Source organism: Epinephelus fuscoguttatus, linkage group LG11, assembly GCF_011397635.1.
Source record: "Epinephelus fuscoguttatus linkage group LG11, E.fuscoguttatus.final_Chr_v1".
NCBI lineage: Eukaryota > Metazoa > Chordata > Actinopteri > Perciformes > Serranidae > Epinephelus > Epinephelus fuscoguttatus.
In genome coordinates this window covers 30712460-30739929 of record NC_064762.1, presented here as the reverse complement: position 1 = coordinate 30739929, position 27470 = coordinate 30712460, and the positions used below count along the sequence as shown (strand labels likewise).

The following is a 27470-nucleotide window of genomic DNA, read 5'->3' as shown; positions in this document are numbered from 1 at the left end:
CAATATACACTTAAGAATCTTCCTAAAAGTAACTAACTCATCATTTCTGTCTTGTTCTTGGCTCACACAACCGTTGGCTTTTATTTTCACAGGCCAGAAAAGTCAAAGCTCATCAGAGTGGCCTCTAAAGCAGGAAAACAGAGTCTTGTTCCTGGTAGCAATTCTCACACTAAACTTTATCAACCAGTTATAAAAATGTAATTGATTAACATTTAAATAAAACAACAGAGGTTTACCTTGAAACTGAAGCACAAAAATGAGGAATAATCTCGTGTCCATTCTCTCTCAGCAGACGGATGCCGTGTGAGATGTTTCCTCTGCTACAGATGTGTATATGATGGTGATGTTTCCTCTTTGTGGTTGCCTTAATGAGGAAAAATTGCTTAAGAAACAGTATGACCCACCACCCAGCCTGTCGTTACTTACAACCAGTTAGTTACATCATTTCTATGTGCCTTCTTATTGGACGGCACATGACAGCTTTAATTAATAGAAACGTGTGTCAGTGACTTGACTGAACAGAGGTTTCCTCAAAATTCACATATAGCAGTTTCTATTAAGATGTTTGTGTCACACACATTGTACATGTGCTCAGGTGAAAACCTTTAATCCCCAAATGTTAAGATGCTGGAAACTGATATTAATATTACTGATTACATTATTCACACAAACAAAGCTTATCCATCAAACAATTGTTGAGGTATTTTTCACTGAAAATGTCGACATACTATTTGTGGCAATCGAGAAAAAGTCATGGATACAAGCGGCAGAGTTTTCTCTGAGGGGTGGCTGGGCTCATCCTTAGAGATAGGGTGAGGAGCTCAGAGATCTACAAGGAGCTCGAGTAGAGGTGCTGCCCCTGCGCAACGAATGGTGCCAGTTGAGGTGGTTCGGGCATCTGATCAGGATACCTCCTGGACGCCTCCCGTTAGAGGTGATCCGGGTAAGTCCAATTGGTAGGAGACCCTGTGGAGAAAAAGTCAGAGTATTGCCAGCATCATTAGGATTTATCCTGTGGGGAACATGGATGTCTGTATAAAATTTAATCTCAGTCAGTCAAGTAATTGTTGATATATTTTAGTCAGGACCAAAGCAGTTATCTGACAGACAGACAGACTGACCGACCGACCGACCGACAGACAGACAGACAGACAGACAGACAGACAGACAGACATTGTGATCCCTAGAGCTACGCTGCCAGTACTGCTCTAAAGATCGTCATGTCACCAGTTTGTGTTTCCTCACAAGGCCTGATTTAAAGATTTAAATATATTCTTTAGTGTCTCTCTTTGTTTTACATCTTTTAACTTTAGTATAGATGTAATTATCAACACTGGATCTACCTCTGAGTACCTGGGATTGAATGGTTTATGATTTACGTGTCTACAGTTTAGTTTACCCTCAGTGACTTGCCATGACTGTGCAACTGACTGTTCTGCTGATGTCATCATGCTGACTCTGTGAGCCATTGTTTGTGTCATACTAAACTTAATCATATTTTGGGTTTGCAGAACATTCACACTGGAAAAAAACAACATGATGAAGTACAGTATATTGCACAAGTTTTGAAGGAGCTGTTGACATATGTGTGTAATGCGACACACAATATGAACATACAAATAGATACAAACTGGTGACATGATGATCTTCTTTAGACCAGTGCTACATCCATCCATCCATCCATCCATCCATGCATCCATGGGGGTATTTTGGCTTAAATTTGAAAATCCCAACTTTCAGCATGAAAATCCATTATTTGAACCTGTAATGCATTTTTATCCTATCCATGACCCTTCAAGTGGACAAACATGTCCACCTGTCATTTAGCCATTTGTTATTGTTGCTGGGATAAAAATGCATTACAGGGTCAAATAATGGATTTTCATGCTGAAAGTTGGGATTTTCAAATTTAAGCCAAAATTATCCCCCTTGACAAAAATCACACTTTCTAGAAAATGGACATTTTTGTCCACTTGAAGGGTCATGGATAGGATAAATAATGGATTTCAAGGTCAAATGACCTTTCATCCCCCCGTAACCTTTCATTTGTCTGTGAGGGAATTTTTGAATTTTGGAAATGGACAAAAATGTCCAGGGGTAAGCAACTGCTATATGTGTATTTTGAGGAAACCTCTGTTTAGTCTAGTCACTTCAAATGCACCTTCTGCTTAAGATGAATCAAAGTAAGGAAGTCGAATGCTCTTTAAATGGAATTTAGTGTGGACACTGGCTGCTCTTTGGTCATTAACAACGTTGCTGCTGACGATGTTGGTTTCTACACCTGTCGGTACCTGAGGACCAATGAATACGATGTATCTGTATTTTTAAGTGTTCTGACAAGTGAGTCTCATTTTAATGAAAAGCTACTGATCTTATCAAAAGGACGTTCTTATTTTGGCACATTTTTGGGGCCAAAATGTTGCATTATACCAGATTAGCCTTGTTCCAGCTTTCCGCATTATTCCTAGCCCCCATGATCCCTTGCATGAATTATGTGTGCAACTTCCGGTGTTGAACGGAAACTGGCGATTTCCAATTGTAACACTTTGTTTCCAATACTCTATTCTTCTATCCAAGAGCAATTGGGAAATAGAACGTGGAACACACCACCTGTTATAGCTCAGATGGGATTATGTGACCATTCCTCTGCCATCTCAAAGCAATGTTTTTTGTTTTCCTTTTCAACCGAGTGCACTAGCAGTTAGCTTGCATTGCTCCATTATAATATTGTTAACTTTAACATGACCCGAGGTGGCTTACAGTGAACATCTGCTCCTTCTAAAGATGATTTCTGATTTCTGATGACTTATTAAGAGATACTTACACATTTGGCAAACATTTAACATGATTCAGTATTAACTGTAGCTCCATGTAAAGTGAATAAATCTGATGTTTCCCAGCTAATCCTCTGCTCGCCTGCGTAAAACGTTTTTTTAACGTGATTTAATTAAAACTGTTCTGAGCGAAACATGATGCTGAATTTAGCAGCACACTTCAGTAACTGTCATAGAAAGTAGTAGTAAAAGAAATAACTTTTGGCATTCATTTTTTTAAACGATATAAAGAAAGTACAGTTAATCAGTAACACATTCTCGGCCCTAATGACTAAATATCATATTTCAAAGTGTGTTGCTGAGTTTATTTTCTGACGTAGGTTGAGAATGAAGTCAGACAGGGAAAGACAGGGATATCATGTACTGACGTTGAATGATGGGCCTGTCAGTCTAGGTGTCATTCTCCTCTGAAAATTCTGATTTAATACTTTTCCGCTATGTCTTGTGAAACATTTTATTTCTCATATCAATGGTACCTTCGGCAACAGGAACAATCCCTTTTTGTTCTGGTCACATGTTCAACAAACAGTTGCTAAAGACAAAAATTTAGCTTAGACTGGTTGTTCGTTATTACAGACACAGACAGCGCAACAGGTACCAGAGCTCCGCAAAGACATTTTAGAAAATGCTAAGATATCATTAGTTAAATATTTGTTAGAAAATAAATCTGTATTTGCTAAACTGAAGGCAAATTACTTTGGAAAAGAACCAGTGTTGGCAGTTAGCCATCAAGAGTAGCCACTAGGAGTAACCACAGACAGTCTAACTAGCTTACTGCTACTTTCGCTATCTCACAGGAAGTTGCACACATAATCATTTCTACAGTAGTACCCTCAGGAATAAGGTGGATACACCATGTTTTTGTCCAATACTCCTCTACCTGTAAATCCCAGCAAGGTGTCTGTCAGTTTCCTGATTAAGGTGGACAATGATGAGTTTACATATTTACTTACATCTGTGTTCTTATTAAGGGAGGGTGATTAACAATGTGGCCCTTCCCAAACTGATCCCTCCCTCAAACCCTCAGCAGTCAAAGACACTCCACATTAAGGGTTAACAACAGCCGTCACTCATCCAGGCAGTTTGGGGACAACCCTTTGACTTAGGAAAGATGTTAACGAGTGAACAACAGCCATCAAGACGATGTCCCTAAGCTCACGTTTCACATGTCACTGAATGCCTCACTGGTTTGGGACGACCATTAACATGAGGGACCCTGTCAGTGCGCACACGTAGGTGGAGTGGTTGGGGCTCAAGAAAAAAGAAGAGCCATTCAGACTGTCTATTGATTGTTGACTGCAGTGATTCATGGACAAAGTAATCTTCCCCCACTTAACATCGATTGACATATGGATTTGCTGATGAATATTCTTCACAAGTTTCCTTTCTTCATTTTATTTACTCATTTGTTGAAACATTAATGAAAGGTTGTGACTCCACCTTCATATTTTCACTCAGTGAAGCAATGATGACAATAATGGAAAGAAATGTGTCAGGGTCTGGTAGTAAAGTTGTTCACTTTGTCGAAGACTTCAAACTTTTTTTTTATGCTGAGTTAACAGTTTACACTTGTTTTCTCTCAGTCTCTCCATCTCCACCAGACGCTGATCCAAAGAGGGACGGTGAAGTCACATTAGAGTGCTCTCTGTTGAGATACAGAAGCCTCAGTCCTTGCCGACAGAACAGCTTCCGCTGGGTGAATGAGACAGGAGCTGTGCTGCGTGGTGAAGGTGTCGGGTACAAGTTCCTCAGACAGACAGAATGTGTCTCTGCTCTGACTGTGAAGCGTCAGAGTGGCAACAACAGGAAATACACCTGCCAGTTTGTTGATAACAACAAAGTAGAGATAGAGGCTGACTACACACCTGACTTCACAGGTGAGTCAACAGATAGTCAGACACAAACATCTAATGAGGGTGAGATAACCTGCAGCTCACTGGGCACAAAGCTTTGCAGATGAAATATCACAAAAGGAAAATGAGTATGGTTATTTAGTTCTGCAGGAAATTAAATGTTGCATGTATTTACTAACCTGTTTGTTTTTCTAACCCATGTTCAACAGAATCCACAGGCTGGTCTCCTCTGAGCTACGTCATGTTGGCTCTGTGTATTGCAGGACTGATCCTGATGATCGTAATCACCATTCATGTCATCAGAATCAAATGTGAGGAAATTCAGGTTGTCATTTGCTGGAATTAGTTAAAATTAATCTCATTTTAATGCTACTTTTTATTTTGTCCTCCAGGGAACACAAAACCACTTGATGATGACGACAGTGTGAGTTGAAATAAATGTTCCTTCTGTGACCACAGAGGCTGCAGTCTCTCTGCTTCGTTCTCTTGAAACAGTTTTTCACAATCTCCTGTGTTGTGTTGGATTTCACAGGAAAACAATGATGGTGACGTCCCATATGACAATGATGGAACACGTCCTGCTGCTGCGAGACTGCACTGATTAACAACTTCCACACCAACTTCAGATCATCACAAAGTCACATAGCATCAGTCATTTTACACTTGTGATCAAAGCTTTGACTCAAAATGACTGTTCTATATTTAGTGAATCAGTGAATGTTAAAATCATCAGGTGGACTCAACGTCTGCTGGATGTGTGGATACAGATGGAAATATTGGCTTTGCTATATAAGGTGTAAATATGTCAGAGGTGTTTTTCTGCTTCAAAGAAGACAAATAAATGGTCAAACTGAGCTTTAAATGATTGTACTGCAGTCGTCCTTCACTTGTTTGTTGTTGAACAGAGCACTTTCTTTTATTATTAGTTACTGTTCATTTGTTCTCATCCAAGTTTGTAGATAGTCTGACATCATTCCTATCATCCATCAGTATTTATGTTCAGCCTGAGTGCGTCAAACTATTCTTAGTTGGCAGTTACCAGGAAAGCCATCGCCATCACACAGAGCACTTTCTTTTATTATTAGTTACTGTTCATTTGTTCTCATCCAAGTTTGTAGATAGTCTGACATCATTCCTATCATCCATCAGTATTTATGTTCAGCCTGAGTGCGTCAAACTATTCTTAGCTGGCAGTTACCAGGAAAGCCATCGCCATCACACAGGACCCCACCCACCCTCTGCACCCATCCTTCCAACTACTACCATCAGGTCGCCGTTACAAAGTCCCACTTTCCCAGAAGAACACATACAAATAAACTTTTGTTCCCACTGCCATCACCACCCTGAACAGTTTAAAATAACAACTGAAGTCCCACCCAGATACACTGCTTTGTCATATAATAATAATATAATAATAATAACTTTATTTGTATAGCACTTTTCAATATAAATAACAAAGTGCTTTTAAAATATCAGCACACACTCAATATCAACACAAAATACATACAACTTAAACATTACATCAACTTAAACAGTACTTCATAAAAGCCTTCCTGTAAAAGTGTGTCTTGAGGAGCGATGTCAAACGAGGAACAGACTCTGAAAACCTGATTTCCTCAGGCAAATCATTCCAGAGTCTAGGGGCCCTGATTGCAAAGGCCCTGTCGCCTTTTGTTTTCAGCCTAGACCTTGGAACAGCTAGCAGGGCCTTATCAGCAGATCTCAGACTATGAGCTGGTTTGTGAGGATAAAAGGTCTGAAATATAGGCAGGGGCTAGCCCAAGTCTGGCCTTAAAAACAAATAAAAGAATTTTAAAATCAATCCTCAAATGAACAGGCAGCCAGTGCAGTGATGCTAAAACAGGGGTGATGTGGTCACATTTTTTAGACCTAGTTAAAAGCCGAGCTGCAGCATTTTGTACTAACTGTAGATGGTGAAGTGATTTCTGGCTGAGACAGGTATATAAGCTATTACAATAGTCGAGGCATGAAGAAATAAAAGCATGGATGAGTTTCTCCAAATCTGTGGCTGAGATAAAAGACCTGACTTTGGCTATGTTTCTCAAATGATAAAAACATGTCTGGACCACTTTTTTTTTTACATGAAGTTCAAAGTTCAAGTCCAAATTAGTTTTCTTGTTGTGGATGGACCTATAACAAGGACATCGGATTTTGACTGATTGAGTTGGAGAAAATTGTCTGACATCCAGTATTTTATTTCTGTGATACAGTTGTGGAGGGCTGCTAAATTAGACTGATCACCGGGCTTGATTGGGATGTACAACTGTGTGTCGTCTGCATAACAATGAAAATGGACGCTGTATTTACGGATGATGTCACCTAGAGGGAGCATGTAAATGGAAAAGATAATAGGGCCCAGGATCGACCCATGGGGGACACCATAGAAGACATTAGTGGGGGAAGAAACAGAGCCAGCTATAGATACCGAAGAGTATCTGTTAAAAAGGTAAGACCTGAACCAATTCAGGGCCACATCAGTGATTCCTGCCCACTGCTCTAACCTGTCAATGAAAATGTCACGGTCTACCACGTCAAATGCGGCACTGAGGTCCAAGAGTACTAAAATGGAACAATCATCGATATCTTGAGTCAACAGGAGATCATTGCAAACTTTAAGGAGAGCTGATTCTGTGCTATGAAGTGATCGGAAGCCGGACTGGAATTTTTTAAATAAGTTATTGACTGATAGATGATTTATTAATTGTTTGAATACAGTTTTTTCTAGGATCTTTGATAAAAAAGGGAGCTTTGAGACTGGCCTGTAGTTGTTCAGAATGGATGGGTTAAGACTGTGTTTTTTGAGCAGAGGTTCAATTAGAGCAGATTTCAAATAAGCAGGAACCACACCTGAGGTCAGAGAGTGATTGACAATAGATAAAATGAAGGGACCAACAGTGGGTATAATCTCCTTCAGTAGTCTGGTAGGGACCACATCCAGAGGGCAAGAGGAGGATTTTATGCGCATCACCATTGTGTTGAGATCAGTTAGTGACACTGAACTAAATGAGCAGAGGACTGACATAGAGTAGGATTGGTGAGTTGTGGGGTCGACTGCTGATGGTGTGAGATCTAATGTTTTCAGTTTTTTCAGTGAAAAATGATGAAAATTGAGTTCAAGTGATGCATGTAAATTAATATTGCTGGGGACGCCAACAATTCAGTCAAGTGTTTGAAACAGCACTTTAGAGTTTTGAGCATTCTGGGGGATCAAGTTGGAGAAAAAAGTTGCTTGTGCGTCCTTATCTGCAGCATTGTAATTATTCATTAGGCTTTTCAAATGCTCATAGTGAACTTGAAGTTTGCGGGACTTCCATTTATGATCTATTTTACGTACCTCTCTTTTTAAGGAGCGGGTATGGTCATTAAACCATTCTTATCCATTTGGCTGTACACAGCAGCTCTGTGTCCCCACTTGCTAGTTACTCCAAAGCACACTGCTACTAAAACGACTGTGTAGCTATCCAGCTAACACATTAGCAAAGTTTTTCACCAATATTCCAATATTATACCAATAATATAATGTGGCTTAAAGGCCTGGAAACCTATTTTCTATCTAGACCTATCTTCTTACTGTGAAGGATGGGATCATTCATGAACTCTCTACTTTCTGTTAAAGCTCCAAGAGTTTCAGTTGTTTCACATAAAGGCCCAGACACACCAAACTGACACCAAAGAAGCAGTGGTGACGACAGCTATCTGTTGCATCACCTCATGTCGCCTTGTCTCAGGCCAAAACGTTGCACTTGAACACACCACAAATATTAACAGGCACATAATAACTCTAATACAAATAACTCTCCATACCAGCAGATGGCAGCAGTCTGTATTCACCATACAAGAGGGGAAACCAGGAGACAGGACAGATTCAACAAGTTCAATGACTGATTTTACAGCTAAAGTTAAGTAAATGGACAGGTTCACAATTGTTCAAGTGTAATTTAATACAATATTTACATGCCCATATGTACATAGAAACAGGTTTTGGTCATTGTCCACAAAATACAGTCCTTTTCCTGGCAAAATCTACATGATGAAGTTAAACTGAGGCTAATATGATGCTCTATAGCAGTCTGAGACAAATAAAGTGGGTATCCTTCAAAGTTACAGTGATGTTACTACAAAGTTACCTCTCTGTGTTTCAGTATTACAGTGTTTAGCTGAGCAATGTGTGTTTAAACTGTAATAAAAGGTGACATACAGCTGTCAATATGAGTGACTTTTTTACAGTACAATCTGAAGATACAACATCTGCTTGTTGTTGGCACAGAAAACAGTTTGACAGATATTCCTTACATCACTTAAGGTGTAAAAAGAGCGAGCAATTTATCCTAAATATAGAACAGTCATTTTAAGTCAAAGCTTTGATCACAAGTGTAAAATGACTGATGCTATGTGACTTTGTGATGATCTGAAGTTGGTGTGGAAGTTGTTGATCAGTGCAGTCTCGCAGCAGCAGGACGTGCTCCATCATTTTCATATTGGATGTCACCATCATTGTTTTCCTGTGAAATCCAACACAACACAGGAGATTGTTAAAAACTGTTTCAAGAGAACGAAGCAGAGAGACTGCAGCCTCTGTGGTCACAGAAGGAACATTTATTTCAACTCACACTGTCGTCATCATCAAGTGGTTTTGTGTTCCCTGGAGGACAAAATAAAAAGTAGCATTAAAATGAGATTAATTTTAACTAATTCCAGCAAATGACAACCTGAATTTCCTCACATTTGATTCTGATGACATGAATGGTGATTACGATCATCAGGATCAGTCCTGCAATACGCAGAGCCAACATGACGTAGCTCAGAGGAGACCAGCCTGTGGATTCTGTTGAACATGGGTTAGAAAAACAAACAGGTTAGTAAATACATGCAACATTTAATTTCCTGCAGAACTAAATAACCATATTCATTTCCTTTTTCCTATTTCATCTGCAAAGCTTTGTGCCCAGTGAGCTGCATGTTATCTCACCCTCATTAGATGTTTGTGTCTGACTATCTGTTGACTCACCTGTGAAGTCAGGTGTGTAGTCAGCCTCTATCTCTACTTTGTTGTTATCAACAAACTGGCAGGTGTATTTCCTGTTGTTGCCACTCTGACGCTTCACAGTCAGAGCAGAGACACATTCGGTCTGTCTGAGGAACTTGTACCCGACACCTTCACCAAGCAGCACAGCTCCTGTTTCATTCACCCAGCAGAAGCTGTTCTGTGGACAAGGACTGAGGCTTCTGTGTCTCGACAGAGTGCACTCTAATGTGACTTCACCGTCCCTCTTTGGATCAGTGTCTGGTGGAGATGGAGAGACTGAGAGAAAACAAGTGTAAACTGTTAACTCAGCGAAAAACAATATTTGACATCTTGGAGAAAGTCAACAACTTTACTACCAGACCCTGACAAGTTTCTATCCATTTTGTGTCATCATTGCTTCACTGAGTGAAAATATGAAGGTGGAGTCACAACCTTTCATTAATGTTTCAACAAATGAGTAAACAAAATGAAGAAAGGAAACTTGTGAAGAATATTCATCAGCAAATCCATATGTCAATCGATGTTAAGTGGGGGAAGATTACTTTGTCCATGAATCACTGTGAGTACTGGACAACAATATAGTAAAGCTGGAACTGAGGCTGAGCTTGGTATATTGCAACATTTGCCCCATAAAAACATGCCAAAATAAGAACTACTTCCTGATAACATCAGTGTTTTTTTAATTAAAATGAGACTCACTTGTGAGAACATTTAAATACACGTTTGCATCATGATCAGTGCTCCTCCCCTGCCGACAGGTGTAGTGACCAACATCCTCAGCAGTTACGTTGTTAATGACCAAAGAGCAGCCAGTGTCCACACTCAGCCTGGCAGCTCGGGCTGAGCTCTTCACAACATTTCCATTCTGAACCTCAGTGAAAGTCTGATATTGATTTCTGATGTTAAGCCATGTAAAGGTGGAGCATGTTGTGTCAGAGGGTGATGCAGTGGCACAGGGCAGAGTGGCATCATCTCCAGCTCTGTAGTAGAGATAGGTGGTTGTTCCACTGATGCCTGCTGTAAAGAAAAGAACAAGTGCTCTGTGAGAAATGACACATTACACATAAAATCATCCTGCCTGCAACAACAACTCAACTCATGAGAGCTCAGAACGAGACCTCTCCTTGAGCGAGACTCAGACACAATAACACACAGACGGGATCAAGCCAAAGGTCAAGACTAAACGCTGTATTTCTCTGTAGGGATCATTTCCATAATGCTGTCAGACACTTCTAATAACAATCTGAGCCTGTCAGCTGCAAAAACAAAAACAAGCACTTTTAGTGGACGCACATTGGCTGTGTGCTATTTCTTGAAGATGCAGCGCTCTGGTTTAATACCGGACCAATTTCAAAACTTGTTCTTCCATTAGTCACTTAGACACAAACATCAGGAGATAGAGTCCAGGGTGACAAATACAGAAGTTTTACTGCAATCAGTGAATCATGGGCACTTTGGGAAATACACACCGCTGAGCTCTGATGGTTTTTCTCTCTGTGCACTGTATGTACGAACGTCATCAACTTACCATGTAAATATGAGACTAGTTTAAAGAAACCACAGAGAGAACAGAGACAGACTATTGGGTCATTACTTTTGTTAACTTCTCTCTCTGTGACATTTACTACAGTCGATATCAGGGCTGCCCCTGACCAAATTGGGGCCCTAAGCGAAATTTTATTTGGAGGCCCCCATCCCAAATGTATCATAGGTACAAAATGACCATACAACAACTTTCCATTTATCTTGACAACCTTTACTGGCAATAACAAATGTACTGTAGATACAGTAGTTTAGTTCGGAGTCAAATAAAATAAAAAATTCAACCTGAAATAAATAAATAAATATTAAATAAAAATAACTTCAAACTGAAATAAATAAATAAACAAATCTGAGTCACAAATAGCCATCATCATCATTACTCATCAAAGAAAGTAACTTCCACCACCTCAATCCCCCACCCTTGATTAAACACTGAAAATAAAATTAAAGAGGGAGACAGGTTTTTCCTATTTAATCTTACTTTGTTATATTTCTCCCTCTCCCCTCTCTGGAGGCGTCCGATCTCCCTCAGCCCTCCGCCTCTCCCACCTTAATTAAACACTGAAAACAGAAATAAAATACAGAGACATTCTTTTCTATTTTCATCTTATTTAGCTATATTTCTCCCTCTCCCCTCTCTGGGAGCATCTGACCTCCCGGCCCCGCACAAACCCCCGAGGCTCGGGTCTCCCCCTCCATGGAGCCCGCCCTGCCTTCCCCACACATACTCCTGAGGCTCTTTTGGACGACATGTGGACAACTCTTCACCTGCTGCAGCTCTGCAAGTGCCTGCCAGCGCACCCCTCTTATTGTTCAGATGTCGAGTGCTGTCAATCATTGCAGCGACGCATGGGCAGTCAGGTCTCTTCTCTCCTTCCTTGAGCTGATTCTATGCGCACCTCACGGTAGCGGTATCTTCCTAAAAGTAACTAACTCATCATTTCTGTCTTGTTCTTGGCTCACACAACCGTTGGCTTTTATTTTCACAGGCCAGAAAAGTCAAAGCTCATCAGAGTGGCCTCTAAAGCAGGAAAACAGAGTCTTGTTCCTGGTAGCAATTCTCAGACTCACCTTCATCAACCAGTTATAAAAATGTAATTGATTAACATTTAAATAAAACAACAGAGGTTTACCTTGAAACTGAAGCACAAAAATAAGGATTAATCTCATGTCCATTCTCTCTCAGCAGATGGATGCCGTGTGAGATGTTTCCTCTGCTACAGATGTGTATATGATGGTGATGTTTCCTCTTTGTGGTTGCCTTAATATGGAAAAATTGCTTAAGAAACAGTATTACCCACCACCCAGCCTGTCGTTACTTACAACCAGTTAGTTGCATCATTTCTACATGCCTTCTTATTGGAGGGCACATGACAGCTTTAATTAATAGAAATGTGTGTCAGTGAGTTGACTGAACAGAGGTTTCCTCAAAATACACATATAGCAGTTTCTATTAAGATGTTTATGTCACACAGTTTGTACATGTGCTCAGGTGAAAACCTTTAATCCCCAAATGTTAAGATGCTGGAAACTGATATTAATATTACTGATTACATTATTCACACAAACAAAGCTTATCCATCAAACAATTGTTGAGGCATTTTCACTGAAAATGTCGACATACTATTTGTGGCAATAGAGAAAAAGTCATGGATACAAGCGGCAGAGTTTTCTCTGAGGGGTGGCTGGGCTCATCCTTAGAGATAGGGTGAGGAGCTCAGAGATCTACAGGGAGCTCAGAGTAGAGGTGCTGCCCCTGTGCAACGAATGGTGCCAGTTGAGGTGGTTCGGGCATCTGATCAGGATACCTCCTGGACGCCTCCCGTTAGAGGTGATCCGGGTAAGTCCAATTGGTAGGAGACCCTGTGGAGAAAAAGTCAGAGTATTGCCAGCATCATTAGGATTTATTCTCTGGGGAACATGGATGTCTGTACAAAATTTAGTCTCAGTCAGTCAAGTAATTGCTGATATAGGACCAAAGTTGTGGATTGACAGGCAGACAGACAGGCAGACAGACAGACAGACAGACAGACAGACAGACAGACATTGTGATTATAGAGTTTGTATGTGTGAGTATAGATGTAATTATCAACACTGGATCTACCTCTGAGTACCTGGGATTGAATGGTTTATGATTTATGTGTCTACAGTGTGGTTTACCCTCAGTGACTTGCCATGACTGTGCAACTGACTGTTCTGCTGATGTCATCATGCTGACTCTGTGAGCCATTGTTTGTGTCATACTAAACTTAATCATATTTTGGGTTTGCAGAGCATTCACTCTATCTCCATGGCTGAGCCCAGCCACGCCACGGAGGATACTCAGCTGTTTGTATCAGTGACTTTTTCTCTAGTACCACAAATATGTTGACACTTTTGATTTTCACTGAAAAATACCTCAACAATTGTTTGATGGATTATTGTGACATTTGGCACAGACATTCATAGTTCCCAGGAGATGGACCCTCATGACTTTGGTGATCCTCTGACTTTTTGTCTAGTACCACAGGCAGGTTGATAAAGTTGGCTTTTTAAAGTTTAACAAGTGTTAAATTGAATATTATGACATTTGGTGCAGACATTCATGGTGCCCAGAGGATGAATCCATCTGACTTTGATGCTCCTCTCACTTGTCCACTAGCACCACCCTGAGGTTTATAAGTGTAGTTTTGACTGACATGTCTCACCTGTTGAACAGATTGTCATGAACTGTGTTACACACATTCATGTTCCTCTGAGGATAGATTGTTGATGATTTCAAACTAATGGCCCATCAACCTCAGCTGTAGATGCATGTTTCCCACTGAGCATAAGATGACATGCTAACATGGTAAACTAAGATGTGTTAGCCTTTAGCTCAAAGCACTACTTTCTCACAGAGCTGCCAGCATGACTTCACACTGTCAGTCTTGTTACTGTGTATTTGGTTTCTTGTCAAATACGCCACTTCCTCTTTTGATGACACCACTGAAATGACAGAATGGAAATGAAGGTGGGGGTGTTATTTGATGTTATTTTGGGGTCCCTGTTGGCAAATAATGTAATCAGTAATATCAAAATCAGTTTCCAGCATCTTTACATTTGGGGATAAAAGGTTTTCACCTGAGCACATGTACAACCTGTGTGACACAAACATATTAATAGAAACTGCTATATGTGTATTTTGAGAAAAACCTCTGTTTAGTCTAGTCACTTCAAATGCACCTTCTGCTTAAGATGAATCAAAGCAAGGAAGTTGAATGCTCTTTAAATGGAATTTATTTTTGATCTTTAATCTGAAACAGCTGCAGTTTGTGAAACAGATGTTTCTAATAATTGATACTTTTGTGTGCAGTCTGTGAAGAGGGCACATAGAAATGATGTAACTTACTGTTTGGAACCAACGACAGGCTGGGTGGCGGGTGATGCTGTTTCTCAATCACTTTTTTTCTCAGTAAGGCAACCACAAAGAGGAAACAGCACCATCTTATACAGTCTGAAATGTGTGAAATGTCTCACAGGGCGTCCGTCTGCTGATAGAGAATGGACACGAAATTAATCCTCATTTTTGTGCTTCAGTTTCAAGGTAAACCTCTGTTGTTTTTTTCATTCAAACTTTAATAACAATTTTAAAATAAATGTTAAGTTTTTATAACTGGTTGATGAAGGTGAGTGTGAGAATTGCTACCAGGAACAAGACTCTGTTTTCCTGCTTTAGAGGCCACTCTGATGAGCTTTGACTTTTCTGGCCTGTGAAAATAAAAGCCAACGGTTGTGTGAGCCAAGAACAAGACAGAAATGATGAGTTAGTTACTTTTAGGAAGATTCTTAAATGTATATCGACTGTAGTAAATGTCACGGAGAGAGAAGTTAACAAAAGTAATGACCCAATAGTCTGTCTCTGTTCTCTCTGTGGTTTCTTTAAACTAGTCTCATATTTACATGGTAAGTTGATGACGTTCGTACATACAGTGCACAGAGAGAAAAACCATCAGAGCTCAGCGGTGTGTATTTCCCAAAGTGCCCATGATTCACTGATTACAGTAAAACTTCTGTATTTGTCACCCTGGACTCTATCTCCTGATGTTTGTGTCTAAGTGACTAATGGAAGAACAAGTTTTGAAATTGGTCCGGTATTAAACCAGAGCGCTGCTTCTTCAAGAAATAGCACACAGCCAATGTGCGTCCACTAAAAGTGCTTGTTTTTGTTTTTGCTGCTGACAGGCTCAGACTGTGATTAGAAGTGTCTGACAGCATTAAGGAAATGATCCTACAGAGAAATACAGCGTTTAGTCTTGACCTTTGGCTTGATCCCGTCTGTGTGTTATTGTGTCTGAGTCTCGCTCAAGGAGAGGTCTCGTTCTGAGCTCTCATGAGTTGAGTTGTTGTTGCAGGCAGGATGATTTTATGTGTAATGTGTCATTTCTCACAGAGCACTTGTTCTTTTCTTTACAGCAGGCATCAGTGTAACAACCACCTATCTCTACTACAGAGCTGGAGATGATGCCACTCTGCCCTGTGCCACTGCATCACCCTCTGACACAACATGCTCCATCGTTACATGGCTGAATATCAGAAATCAATTTCCGTTGTCTGCTGAGGTCTTGAATGGAAATGTTGTGAAGAGCTCAGCCCGAGCTGCCAGGCTGAGTGTGGACACTGGCTGCTCTTTGGTCATTTACAACGTAACTGCTGAGGATGTTGGTCACTACACCTGTCGGCAGGGGAGGAGCACTGATCATGATGCAGTCGTGTATTTAAATGTTCTGACAAGTGAGTCTCATTTTAATGAAAAAAAACACTGATGTTATCAGGAAGTAGTTCTTATTTTGGCATGTTTTTATGAGGCAAATGTTGCAATATACCAGGCTCAGCCTCAGTTCAGCTATACACCATGTTTTTGTCCAATACTCCTCTACCTGTAAATTCCAGCAAGGTGTCTGTCAGTTTCCTGATTAAGGTGGACAATGATGAGTTTACACGTTTATTTATATCTGTTTTCTTATTAAGGGAGGGTGATTAACAATGTGGCCCCTTCCCAATCTGATCCCTCCCTCAAACCCTCAGCAGTCAAAGACACTCCACATTAAGGGTTAACAACAGCCGTCACTCATCCAGGCAGTTTGGGGACAACCCTTTGACTTAGGAAAGATGTTAACGAGTGAACAACAGCCATCAAGACGATGTCCCTAAGCTCACATTTCTAATGTCACTGAATGCCTCACTGGTTTGGGACGACCATTCACATGAGGGACCCTGTCAGTGAGCACACGTAGGTGGAGTGGTTGGGGCTCAAGAAAAAAGAGGAGCCATTCAGACTGTCTATTGATTCTTGACTGCAGTGATTCATGAACAAAGTGAGTTAACAGTTTACACTTGTTCTCTCTCAGTCTCTCCATCTCCACCAGACGCTGATCCAAAGAGGGACGGTGAAGTCACATTAGAGTGCTCTCTGTTGAGACACAGAAGCCTCGGTCCTTGTCCACAGAACAGCTTCCGCTGGGTGAATGAGACAGGAGCTGTGCTGCTTGGTGAAGGTGTCGGGTACAAGTTCCTCAGACAGACAGAATGTGTCTCTGCTCTGACTGTGAAGCGTCAGAGTGGCAACAACAGGAAATACACCTGCCAGTTTGTTGATAACAACAAAGTAGAGATAGAGGCTGACTACACACCTGACTTCACAGGTAGGATAACAAAAAATCAGATAGAAAACTGACTACGAACTTTACCTGGTTATTTACAGGTAAATCCTGTTAATCACTTGTAACCAAGTAATGATCCTTTAGATGCTATGTTTTAAAGAGGGTCGCATATTTTCAAACAAGTGAATTAAATATTTTGTCCCAGTTGTTATTTCTTTGTCTAACGGATATTCTCTAACCACAGAACCCACTTCTTTTAATCAGACCTACATCATCATCGGTGCAGTGGTCGGGATGGTGGTAGTGCTGGTCGTCATCGCTGCTGCTCTCATCAAATACAAGAGGAGAGCTAAAGTCACAGAGGGTCAGTAAAACAGAGCAGTTTTTGTTGGACCTTGTGATCAAAGATCGGTATTATAATACGGTGTTACACTGAGCCCAGTAACAAAAAATTTTTTTAAATAACAGTACATTGTATTTCTTCTCTGGTGTTCTGTCTAAAATATGGGTGGAATAGCTTGTTACATGATACTGATTGTCGTTCCATTTAATTATGTGGGATCCAAATAATGTTTTTATCGAAATAAATAGGTGCATAATTCCACAAATCCATTTTTATTTATATCGGGATACTGCAGAGTGCATTATTGTGCTCACAACATGATGCTGCTAGCATTGGAATTACAATGCAGTGCAGTGGGCCCGGTCCAGGCTGTTTTTGTGACACCTTATAGATTGTAATGTTAAAAAGCTCCAACAGTTTAAAAATCACTCATTACAATTACCTCCAAAATATATGTCCAGTGTTCTGTAAAATTTTATTGTGTGTTTGAAATCTGCCCAGGAAAGGGGAACACTCTGGAATACCTGCTGGTGGAATCTCATGTGTTTGTGTTATGGTGTTGGATGTGTTGAATGTAAATAATGATAATACATATTTAAAGTCTAATCTTTACCTTTTGTTCCAGATGTTCACAAACCAACTCAACACCCTGTGAGTATACAAAACTTGTGTGTTGTTGTTGTTGTTTTTAATAAATGTAGCCTAGTCCAACAACATTTAGCTACTGTACATCCTTACTTGTTTCATGATGCAGGAATACTCATCTATTTAGGTATCATCAGTCAGTAAAGCTGATCTATACATTTCATTTGAGTGAAATATTTGCATATTCATATTAGATGGCCATGAGAACAATCAAAACGATCTCAGGCCTCATTTACACCACAAGCGATGCATTCGCATAGCATGTTAATAGGTAAGAGCATTCACACACAAACTCGTGTTTGCGTGTGTTGTTGTGTTGTTTGCCACAGCAGACAAAGACTACTTACCCATTTGTAGTAGTGCTAAATATTAATTATCCATGCGTTGGAATAATCACTGGCGTGCAAACCTGCCCAACCTGGGCTTTGGGTCCAAAACTCATTTCTTCTTCTTTGAGGTTTATTGGAAATTTGCAAACACGATTCACTACCGCCACCAACTGTTCAGGTGTGGTTTGTATTTTGATGGGACAGCGCAGTGTCTGCACGACGCTTCTGTTCGGTTTTGGTATGAATACAAGTATGCTGCACTACGTTTGTGGACTGCTTCGCGAACACATCGCTTGCGGTGTAAATGAGGCCTCACTCCCAACTCATCAAATACCAACATTTGGTCAGTGGCCCTACAAGTCAAAATATGAGATGCTAGGTACCCCTCCTGCGTCAGTTTTGGGCGCCCAGGGACAATGTGTCAATTTATACTCATTACATGCATTGTCTCTTTTCGAAATAAATTTCCGTATTGCCAGGAAATGTACAGTCTCTGCATGTTAAATGCGTACAGTCTATTTCAAAGTAAACTACAGTGAAGGTAAAAAAAAAAAAAAAAAAAAAATGTGGTTTTTAGGTTTACTTCATTAAGTCTAGACAACAAAACTACATGCTAAGATAGATGATCACACAGAAAGCATTTTAGCAGCTGGAGGCAGCTTTTTGTAAATGTTTTAAATGAGAAGCTTTTTGTTTGCAGTTTTTGTGTTGCAACTTAACTCGCACTTCTGCGCTCTAGGCGCCCAGCGTTTTTGCCAGAGAACTCTGAACTTCTCGAGTTGAAAAAATTTAAACTCAGAGTGGAAAAGTGCCCCACATCATCTTAGCTTTTTTCCCATTGTCCAGTGGGATGATTTGAGAGGCAGGCCATTTGTTGGTATCTGTTTACAGTTGGTAAACAATGAAGGGACACTAACAACTCAAAGTACATGTCAAATAAAATTTCTCCAAACATGTTTCTTGTTATTTTAGGGAGTTATTATCACGCTAATGTATATTCAAGTGTCCATTTCCCCCGATAAGTTGGTTTTAATTCGTTATTTGATTCTATAAACACAGTCTGACCATCTCAAGCTTTTATTTTGGTACTTCCGGTGACCGGCAGAGTGAATTTGCATGTTAGCTAAATATTTAGTTTCACCCAGAACATTTAGATTTAACATTTAACATTTAGATTTATATTTAGCATTTAGATTTAGATTTAATATTTATATTTAACATTTAGATTTAGATTTAATATTTAGATTTAGATTTAGCATTTAGGTGCCACATTTAATATTTAGCTTTAACTATTTAATATATTTCTAAGTTAACAAATATTGCTGTAAATGTGGTAAAAGGTGACGTTAAAAAATTCACAATACTTTTTAAACATTGTTTGAAGCTAAATGTGGCAAAATGTTGATGTTATTTTCAGCGTGAGACACTTTACAAATGGCACCCCATACACATGATAGATATACAGGCAAATAGTGTGTGTACTTTATGTTTGTACCTTATTAACCGCTGTGTCGTTCTCACTCAGGGTGAGCCAGAGAGCAGTCTGACATATGTCACTGTTAACCATGCTAACCAACGGGCCTCTCCACACAAAAAGGTGAGTGACTTTATCCCTTTGTGTTTATTCAGCTGTTGCTTTCTACTTCTATAATGACATAATGTTAAGTTTGCTTCGCTGCGCAACTACAAAACGTATTTTGTTGAAGAACTATACCTCCAAAGTTTATCCATACACTTTCAGCAGTTCCTGACAGCTTTCTTTTTCATATATTTTCCTGATCAGTGAAAACAAACTAGTTACCAGAAGCTACACAGCTCACCACAAGGCCACTGTAGGTTTTTAATTCTGAACATCTGGTTTGTGTCTTGCAGGTCAGAACGGAGGAAGTGACGTATTCAACAGTCAAATACTGAAGATGGAAGCAGAGAATGATCCCAGCAGCCTCTACAGCCATGTCAGCAAACCAAAATACATCAGAGGAAGTGAGACTTCTCATGACGTTTTATAATTAGAACCACACATTGAGTTGTTGTTTCAACTTTGTGCAGGATTTGCTTTGTTTAGCATTAAGCCAGATGTTCTATTAAAATGCACACTGTTGGACTTGGTGTTCTATTGACTAGTTTAGGATTTTAAAAGGCAAAACCCATTAACCAGAATCGGCAGCATGGTTGTGCCTTAACAGAAGTGTCATTATAAGTTCTGATTGCCATAGACTGCATCTTTATAAGCAGGCAAAAATGATTTTTTTGGACAAAAGAAGAAGGTGCCAAGCATTACAGTCCATAATGTGTTTCAGTTTTCTCCCAATGTTTCTCTTAAGTTTGGATGTTGGGTTTTGCAACTCAAAATAATGACAAGTGAAAGTGAAAAGTCAAACATGTTCTTGCTGAAATAGAAATGTTATTGCACTGTTTATGTGAATATTTTGTAAATTTAGAATTGTTCAGGAATTTTATTATGTAATAATTTTCCTGTCATATCGCATTAGCACTGCTATGATGTCCAGTAAAAAGATTCAGATGGATATTGTCTGTATTGTGTGTGTTTAGCTTGTCTGCAGTTTCTTCATGTGTCTTCTTTAAAATTTCAAGCCTGGACTCATCACAGTGTTTCAACTTATCCGAATCTTGCTCTCACATTAAAACCTATCAACACTGCATCATTTCAAAGAGTAATACCTGCTCTCTGACATGTTTTGGGTGCAAATCATATTTTCTAGAATATTCACAGGTGTTTAGGATAATTTACAAGATGGCTACATGGTTTTTAGTCTTCTGTATACAAATCAACTCATCAAGAACTGAACTTTATGGTACTACCTTATCCTACTATTAAATGGAGAAACCTCTGTCCCTCCATCCATCTGTCATTATCTGTTTTCCTCCTCACTGCTTTGACCTATTTCTCTGATTTTCTGATTTCTCTGAACTTGCACATAGGCTTTCATCTTGGTCATGTACAGACAGCCACAATGCCGTTTTTGCATTTTTCCCACATTTCTACTGTTTATATTCGTGTTTTTTTCCACTACCCATTCGTACTGTGAGCACCATTAGCAGCGCGAGCTGCGCATGCGCAGAGACCACTTGGTAAAAACCTGCGCTGGGACCACAGTTTATTGCTGGCACATGCAATTTCAAGCACCAACACTTGCTGAAGACTAAGGTAATTATTTTACTGAACGAACACGCGTCTGTGTCTGTGTATGCGAGCCAGCCATTACGTATTTTCACTTTACTGACATTAGCCTACAAACATCACAAACTAAACATTGCACTGTTTCTTTCATTCTTTCTCTGTGTTATGTGTGTATGTGTGTACCTGTGTGCCCGCGCATGGCCCCGCGCATGTGCGTGCCACCATGCCGTCAGCCAAAACTATGCTCCATGTATTCTGCCATAAAGCATGTTTCTAAATACAGTGTGTATTGTTTGTCTTACATTAATATTTATTACCCAGTGGATTTACAGTGTTCTGATTTTGCATCTCCTCTAATATACTGTTTTTGATTTCTTATTCCTCTATACATAACACATCCCCAGGTATGGACTAGTATCTACATAATAATAAGCAATCCATTGCCCTCACTGTCAAACATTGATTTATTTTTGGCCAAAGTTACGTGAATATCTTTGGCAACGCAACTGAGAAAAGGGACTGTGTTGAATTTCCTTGCTGGTGCGTTTGAGCTCGTCAGACCAAAGCACACTCTTCCACTTTGTGTCAGTCCATCTCAGATGAGCTCAGGCCCAGAGTGGTCGGTGTTGTTTGTGGATGTTGTTTATATATGGCTTTCACTTTGCATGACAGAGTCGTAACTTGCATTTGATGCAGTGACAATCTGTGTTTGCCCACAATGGTTTTCCAAAGTTTTCCCGAGCTACCATTTAGTAGTATCCTTTACGATTATGATTACTTTTAAAGCAGTACATTTTGAGGGGTCAAAGGTCATGGGCATTCAGTGTTTGTGTTTTGGTCTTGCCCCTTGCATGCAGAAATTTCTCTGGATTTTTAAATGTTTTAATGATATTATGGATTGTAGATGATGAAATCCCTAAACTCCTTGCAATTGTGTGTTGAGGAGTCCTCATTCATTCATTTCCCCGTAACCACAGGGGAGCTGGAGCCTATCCCAGCTGACACAGGGCAAGAGGTGGGGGTACACTTTGGACAGGTTACTAGAATACCACAGGGCTGACAATCACACCTACAGACAATTAAGTATCACCACTTAATCTAACCTGCATGTCTTTGGACTGTGGGAGAAAGCCGGAGTACCTGGAGAAAACCCACGCTGACACGGGGAGAACATGCAAACTCCACACAGAAGGGCTCCCCCACCTTAGGTTCGAACCAAGAACTGTCTTGCTTTGAGGCAACAAACCTAACCACTGCATCACCGTCCCACCCACGCTAAGAAGTGTATGTTCCTAAACTGTTGGACTATTTGCCCATACAGGTTTCCACAAAGTGGTGAACCTTGCTCCCTCCTTTCTTGTGAATGACTGAGCCTTTCGAGGATGCTCCTTTCATACCCAGTCATGACACTGTCATCTGTTACCAGTTCCAGTTATCAGTCTGTTTATCCCTGAACTGTTCCAAACAGGTGATTTTGAGCATTCACAACTTTCCCAGTCTTTTGTTGCTCATGTCCCAGCTTTTCTGGAGCATGTTGCAGACATCAAATTTAGAAGAGGTTTTTTTTACAGGAAAAAAAGTTAGCAGTTTGAACATCAAATATCTTGTCCCTGTACTGTAGTCAATTGAATATAGGTAAAAAAGGATTTTGCAAATCGTTGCATTCAGATTTTATTTATGTTAAATACAGCATCCCAGCTTTTTTGGAATTGGATTGTAGCTTCAGCGTGCTTTATCACTAATGACAAACTTTATAAACAGGGTGTAGCTGCTGACGCAATGATCGGATACTACAGAATGCCTTTGTAATCAAGCACAGACATAAAAACTGAGTGAACAAAATTTTAACAGATTTTTACAAAGACAGGTTTTGGTGTGCACTATTTGTTCATTTTTTGTTAATTACATCATTGATATCAAACATATTCAGTGCTGTTGCACCACATGGAATATAGCAGCGTACATATTAGACTCTACTCTCTTGAAAATAACTGAACTGCAGTCATGACAGGCCAAGCAGCATTTCCAAGCCCTGCTGCTCACATACAGGAAGAAGCACACAGTTTATGGGGTTTAGGGATGAGAGTGAAACCCACACATGGAGTCAGATCCAGTTCATCCTCTGAAACTCCAGGAGGAGGGGTGAAACGAAAGTGCTGCAAGAGGGTGGTGAAGAAGATGAAGAGCTCCATCCTGGCCAGACTCTCGCCGAGACAAACCCTGCGACCTGCAAGAGAGAACGAAGGAAGAGCTTCAGGTCATCTGCCAGTAAACTAATAATAAACAGGAAGTGATATCTCATCTCACAAACCTGCAGAAAAAGCCAAGAAGGCTTCTCGCTTGACAAACTTCCCATCCTTGTCCAGGAAGTGCGGGGGATAAAAACTGTGTGGGTTCTCCCACTCACTCTCATCATACAGGACAGATGCCAAGAGAGGACACACCGTAGTTCCCTGTAGACAGAGACTTTTAAAAGTTTTCTCTCAACAAGTCAGTTTGGGTCCTTTATACCCGGTGTGTTATTCAGTCTGACCTTTTTAATGAAGTGACCCTGGAAGGTGACATCTTGGCTGGTTCTGCGAGCCACTGTGGGGACAATGGTGGCCAGTCTCTGTGTCTCATGGATGACAGCATCGGTGAAGGGCAGGTTCCTCCTGTCTTTGACCCGCACCTGACCACTTCCTATCACCCTGCTCAGCTCCTCCTGGACCTGGTCTGGGAGTAAAGGGCAGTAAGGAGTAAATTATCAGATAAACTTTTGATAATTTCATGATCATCCAAAGTCAGAGTTTGCCTCTCTCTATGGGACTTCTGGGACATATGATTATTGTCACATACATACACTGCCATATATTAACATATACTTTCAACATATTGTACCACAAAAGCCGCAATTATTATTAGAATATTATTACTTAAGTTAATGTAGTTGTAAGCTACTGTCACTACCGTCTGTCCTGCATCTTTCTCTGTCTCTCTCTCTGTCTCTCTTTCTGTCTCATTTTGTCATATGGAATACTGTGAATTTATCATGTTGATCTGTTTTGTACAAAATCTATTGCACGTCTGTCCATCCTGGAAGAGGGATCCCTCCTCAGTTGCACTTCCTGAGGTTCCTACCATTTTTTCCCTGTTAAAGGGATTTTTTGGGGAGTTCGTCCTTATCCGCTGCAAGGGTCCAAAGGACAGAGGGATGTCGTATGCTTAATTGTGACTTTTGATATTGGGCTTTATAAATAAAACTGAAAAATTCAACTTAAATAATGTCTTACCCTGTATTTGTGGATACTTGGCCATAAGCAGAAGTCCCCATCTGAGAGTAGTCGCTGTCGTTTCTGTGCCAGCAGCAAACAGCTGTATTACTGTCGCCATAAGATTTTGATTGTTGAAGTGGCTGTTCATAATCCCAGATTCCTGCAGGTAAAATGTATCAGTACAGTTATTAAGATAAAACACTGACATATTACCTACATGCCATTTCAGCTGCAGGTGTAAGGATAGGACTTTTAAATGAGTTCATTTAAAAGCAATCGCAATGAGGCCTTTAAAAAAAGCTGTTTGATAATTAAATTTTAAACACTGTGTGCACTACAAAGTCCAAGAGGGACTCAAACATCGAACAAATCATTAAAGAATTAATTTTGCATATTTTGTTGTAAGAAACCATGATATCAGTGTAATATATCACGCATTTCCCTACCTCCAGACTTTGCATTCGAGCCAGAAAGGCGTCCACAAAGCCTCTGCACATCTGTGGATTGAGGGTCTCTTTCAAACGACTAAATAGCTCTAAGTTATTTTTTTTAGTGAAGGCGGTGATCTGTTGGATTTCCCTTCTATTACCAGCCCATTTGAAGATCCACGGGAACAGGTTGTACATCTTGTAAAAAAAAAAATAAATAAATAAATAAAAAAATCGATCAGTAACTTCACAAAACTTCAACTTTAACTTCACAATAATAGTGAATGACACAGGCTACCTGTATTGATGCGGAGCCCATAAGTTGAATTCTTTTGTTTGTTTGAGCTACCATGGATGTAAACACTGGGTCATCGTACTCAAATCTGCTGCCATAAACAATGGAGCAGATGATATTAGAGACTGCACAGTTTACCGATGAGGTCGTATCCATAGCTTCTCCTGAAACAAGGGAAAACAAAACAAATCAAAAGTACAGCAGATTTTCTCTTCTTGTTTTTTAATTCAACATCCGTGAGACTGAATAAAAATGAGATATTTACCTTTAAATTTCTTAAACACTTCAATGAGGTAGCCAGTTTCCTCGATGATTTTGTCCTCACATGCACTCTTGCCCATCCCAAAGTCTCTGAGGTTAGTTATGGCAAAGCGCCTCATCTCTTTCCACAATTCACCGTTTGACTGTATGACCCCTGAGATTTAACATATTTTTAAATTAACTGGGAATGAGTGAAGAAAAGAAACCTTTGCTCAGAGTGAAACAGAACACTGAGATTATTTGCTAAACTTTCTTTTTTCCTTTCTTACCGTGGTCACGGTAAGTATCAAGCTGTATTAACGATGGATCTCTTTCACCAAACTCATCAGCGTAGTTCACAAGTGCCTCCTTCACTGTCTTGTATCCTGCCAGGACCACCACTTTCTTTGGTCCCAAATAGATGGTGAACACTGATCCATAGTTCTTGGAAAGCTAAAAACAGCAGCATGATGTCATGACTTTTTAGTTTTATAAAACAAACATAAAAGAAGGCAGACAATCTGAAAAATTACAGCAACACTGCAGCACACACAATAAATGAGTCTGAAAGAAAATGTTCGTGCTGTCATTGTAAGCGTAGTAAAACCAGTTTCATTAAGAATATTCCAACATGCTCCTGATTGGTATTGCTTGAATGGAAAGCATTCCTTTTGACGTCAGTGCAACAAACACATCTTAGCCTATGACTTAACAGAAACTTTCTTCCACTCTTTTTATTCTCTTCATTTCTTACCTTCAGAAGTTCATTGTAGAGTCTCATGAGGTCCAGTTGCAACAGATTACCAAGCAGCGGAAGAGGTTTTGGTCCTGGAGGTTCCTTACTGTCATCTTCGGAGCTGAAGCTAGAGGAGGAAAAGAAATAGACAAGGAGCAGGACCACCAGAGCCCCGAACAAGGAGACAGAGCTGGAAGACTGGAGAAATACATCGAATATCTCCATGACTTAAAAAATGTATCCTTCAGTTGCTATAGGCCTACTGCACTGTCAGCATCAGTTTCCATCCAGAGTCTTTAGCTATGTGAATGTTTGGGTACGAAGCCTTTTGTGGCTCCAAGTGGAGAAAAGGCACAGCCCAAGGGGAGGGGACACCCTCAAAACCTCCCACAAATTACTGTTTGGTATTTACAGGTCAGTGTTATTTATTATACAGCAGTTACAGATTTACAGTAGTTTTATATCGTGTTTTGCAAAACAGCTATTTATCATGTGTGTGTGGTTCTAATGTTTAACCGTTGATAATGTTTTGCCTCTTTGTGTTGCAATAAGGGACCTCTGGTAGATCTGTAACACAGGAGTGAATACCAGCTAGTGTTAGAAAATTCATCCACAGTTTTTACATTTGAGCATGTATTCTGTTCACATGGACAATTCAAAGGAAGAAATAATCTTCCAGAAAGCACTCTGCTCAGGTTTTAAATGTGGTATTAATGGATGCAGATGTTGCACAGCTCGGACAAGGCTTGTCGGAGTCTCTGTTACTTGTTTTTCATGGCAGATCCTGGAGCTAAGGAATCTAACAACAGTTTAAGGAGGCAAACTATTGACGGAGAGGGGGTCATCCAAAAAAGAAGTCTGTGTGTGTTATGAAAGGGAATCATTAAATGGAGGCACAGACATAGGTTTGGCTTAAAAAATGGACAAATGATTGATTTAGAGTCATGGTTCATGTATAATCTGTTAACCCTTAAAGTGTTTCAGTTTGATTATCGACGCTAGGATTTTCTGTTTTGAGTTTGCATGTTCTCTCTGTGCTTGTGTTCCAATGCTCATCTCCTAGTTGTGTGTTTTTCCAACTACAGGCACTTCACAGTTGCATGGCTCCACAAACAAACCGGTCACGTTGCTGTTACAGTGTACACCCCCTTCTGTTCAGAC

General features: G+C 40.1%; 4 protein-coding genes across 16 annotated transcripts in view; 2 read left to right on the top strand and 2 right to left on the bottom strand.

Annotated features, from left to right (window-relative positions):
- LOC125896693 (uncharacterized) overlaps positions 1-5542 on the top strand; it is a 69427-nt gene extending 63885 nt beyond the window's left edge. The window contains exon 7 of the transcript XR_007450329.1: positions 5499-5542. The gene's annotated coding sequence lies outside the window, so the exon portion shown is untranslated. The remainder of the gene's footprint in view (positions 1-5498) is intronic.
- The window catches only part of LOC125896689 (butyrophilin subfamily 3 member A1-like), a 31018-nt gene extending 17881 nt beyond the window's left edge, over positions 1-13137 (bottom strand). For 5 of the 11 annotated variants that reach the window (XM_049589464.1, XM_049589463.1, XM_049589453.1 and 2 more), the window contains exons 1-2: positions 12901-13137; positions 237-364 (exon numbers count right to left, since the gene is read on the bottom strand). In XM_049589464.1, coding sequence (XP_049445421.1) covers positions 237-279 — 43 coding nt within the window. In that variant the 5' untranslated portion in view covers positions 280-364; positions 12901-13137. Of the gene's footprint in view, positions 1-236; positions 686-728; positions 967-4866; positions 4943-12900 lie in introns of those variants that run through there. The other 6 variants (XM_049589461.1, XM_049589455.1, XM_049589460.1 and 3 more) reach the window with 6 other exon arrangements.
- Positions 1-20742, top strand: part of LOC125896688 (uncharacterized) — a 75466-nt gene extending 54724 nt beyond the window's left edge. The window contains exons 1-7 of one of the 3 annotated variants that reach the window (XM_049589450.1): positions 14725-14841; positions 15711-16028; positions 16646-16939; positions 17142-17261; positions 17866-17891; positions 19740-19811; positions 20087-20742. In XM_049589450.1, the coding sequence (XP_049445407.1) occupies positions 14799-14841; positions 15711-16028; positions 16646-16939; positions 17142-17261; positions 17866-17891; positions 19740-19811; positions 20087-20128 (915 nt within the window). In that variant the 5' untranslated portion in view covers positions 14725-14798 and the 3' untranslated portion in view covers positions 20129-20742. Of the gene's footprint in view, positions 1-4239; positions 4262-4417; positions 4712-14724; positions 14842-15710; positions 16029-16645; positions 16940-17141; positions 17262-17865; positions 17892-19739; positions 19812-20086 lie in introns of those variants that run through there. The other 2 variants (XM_049589452.1, XM_049589451.1) reach the window with 2 other exon arrangements.
- A 2272-nt stretch (positions 20743-23014) lies between these two features.
- On the bottom strand, positions 23015-26621 carry LOC125896687 (cytochrome P450 2K1-like). Its single transcript, XM_049589448.1, has 9 exons — positions 26328-26621; positions 25864-26026; positions 25599-25748; positions 25337-25497; positions 25057-25236; positions 24629-24770; positions 23890-24071; positions 23668-23809; positions 23015-23583 (listed from the first exon to the last, which is right to left on the bottom strand). The coding sequence occupies exons 1-9, from the start codon at positions 26532-26534 to the stop codon at positions 23396-23398; spliced, it is 1515 nt and encodes a 504-aa protein (XP_049445405.1). The 5' UTR covers positions 26535-26621; the 3' UTR covers positions 23015-23395.
- Between the last annotated feature and the right edge of the window lie 849 nt (positions 26622-27470).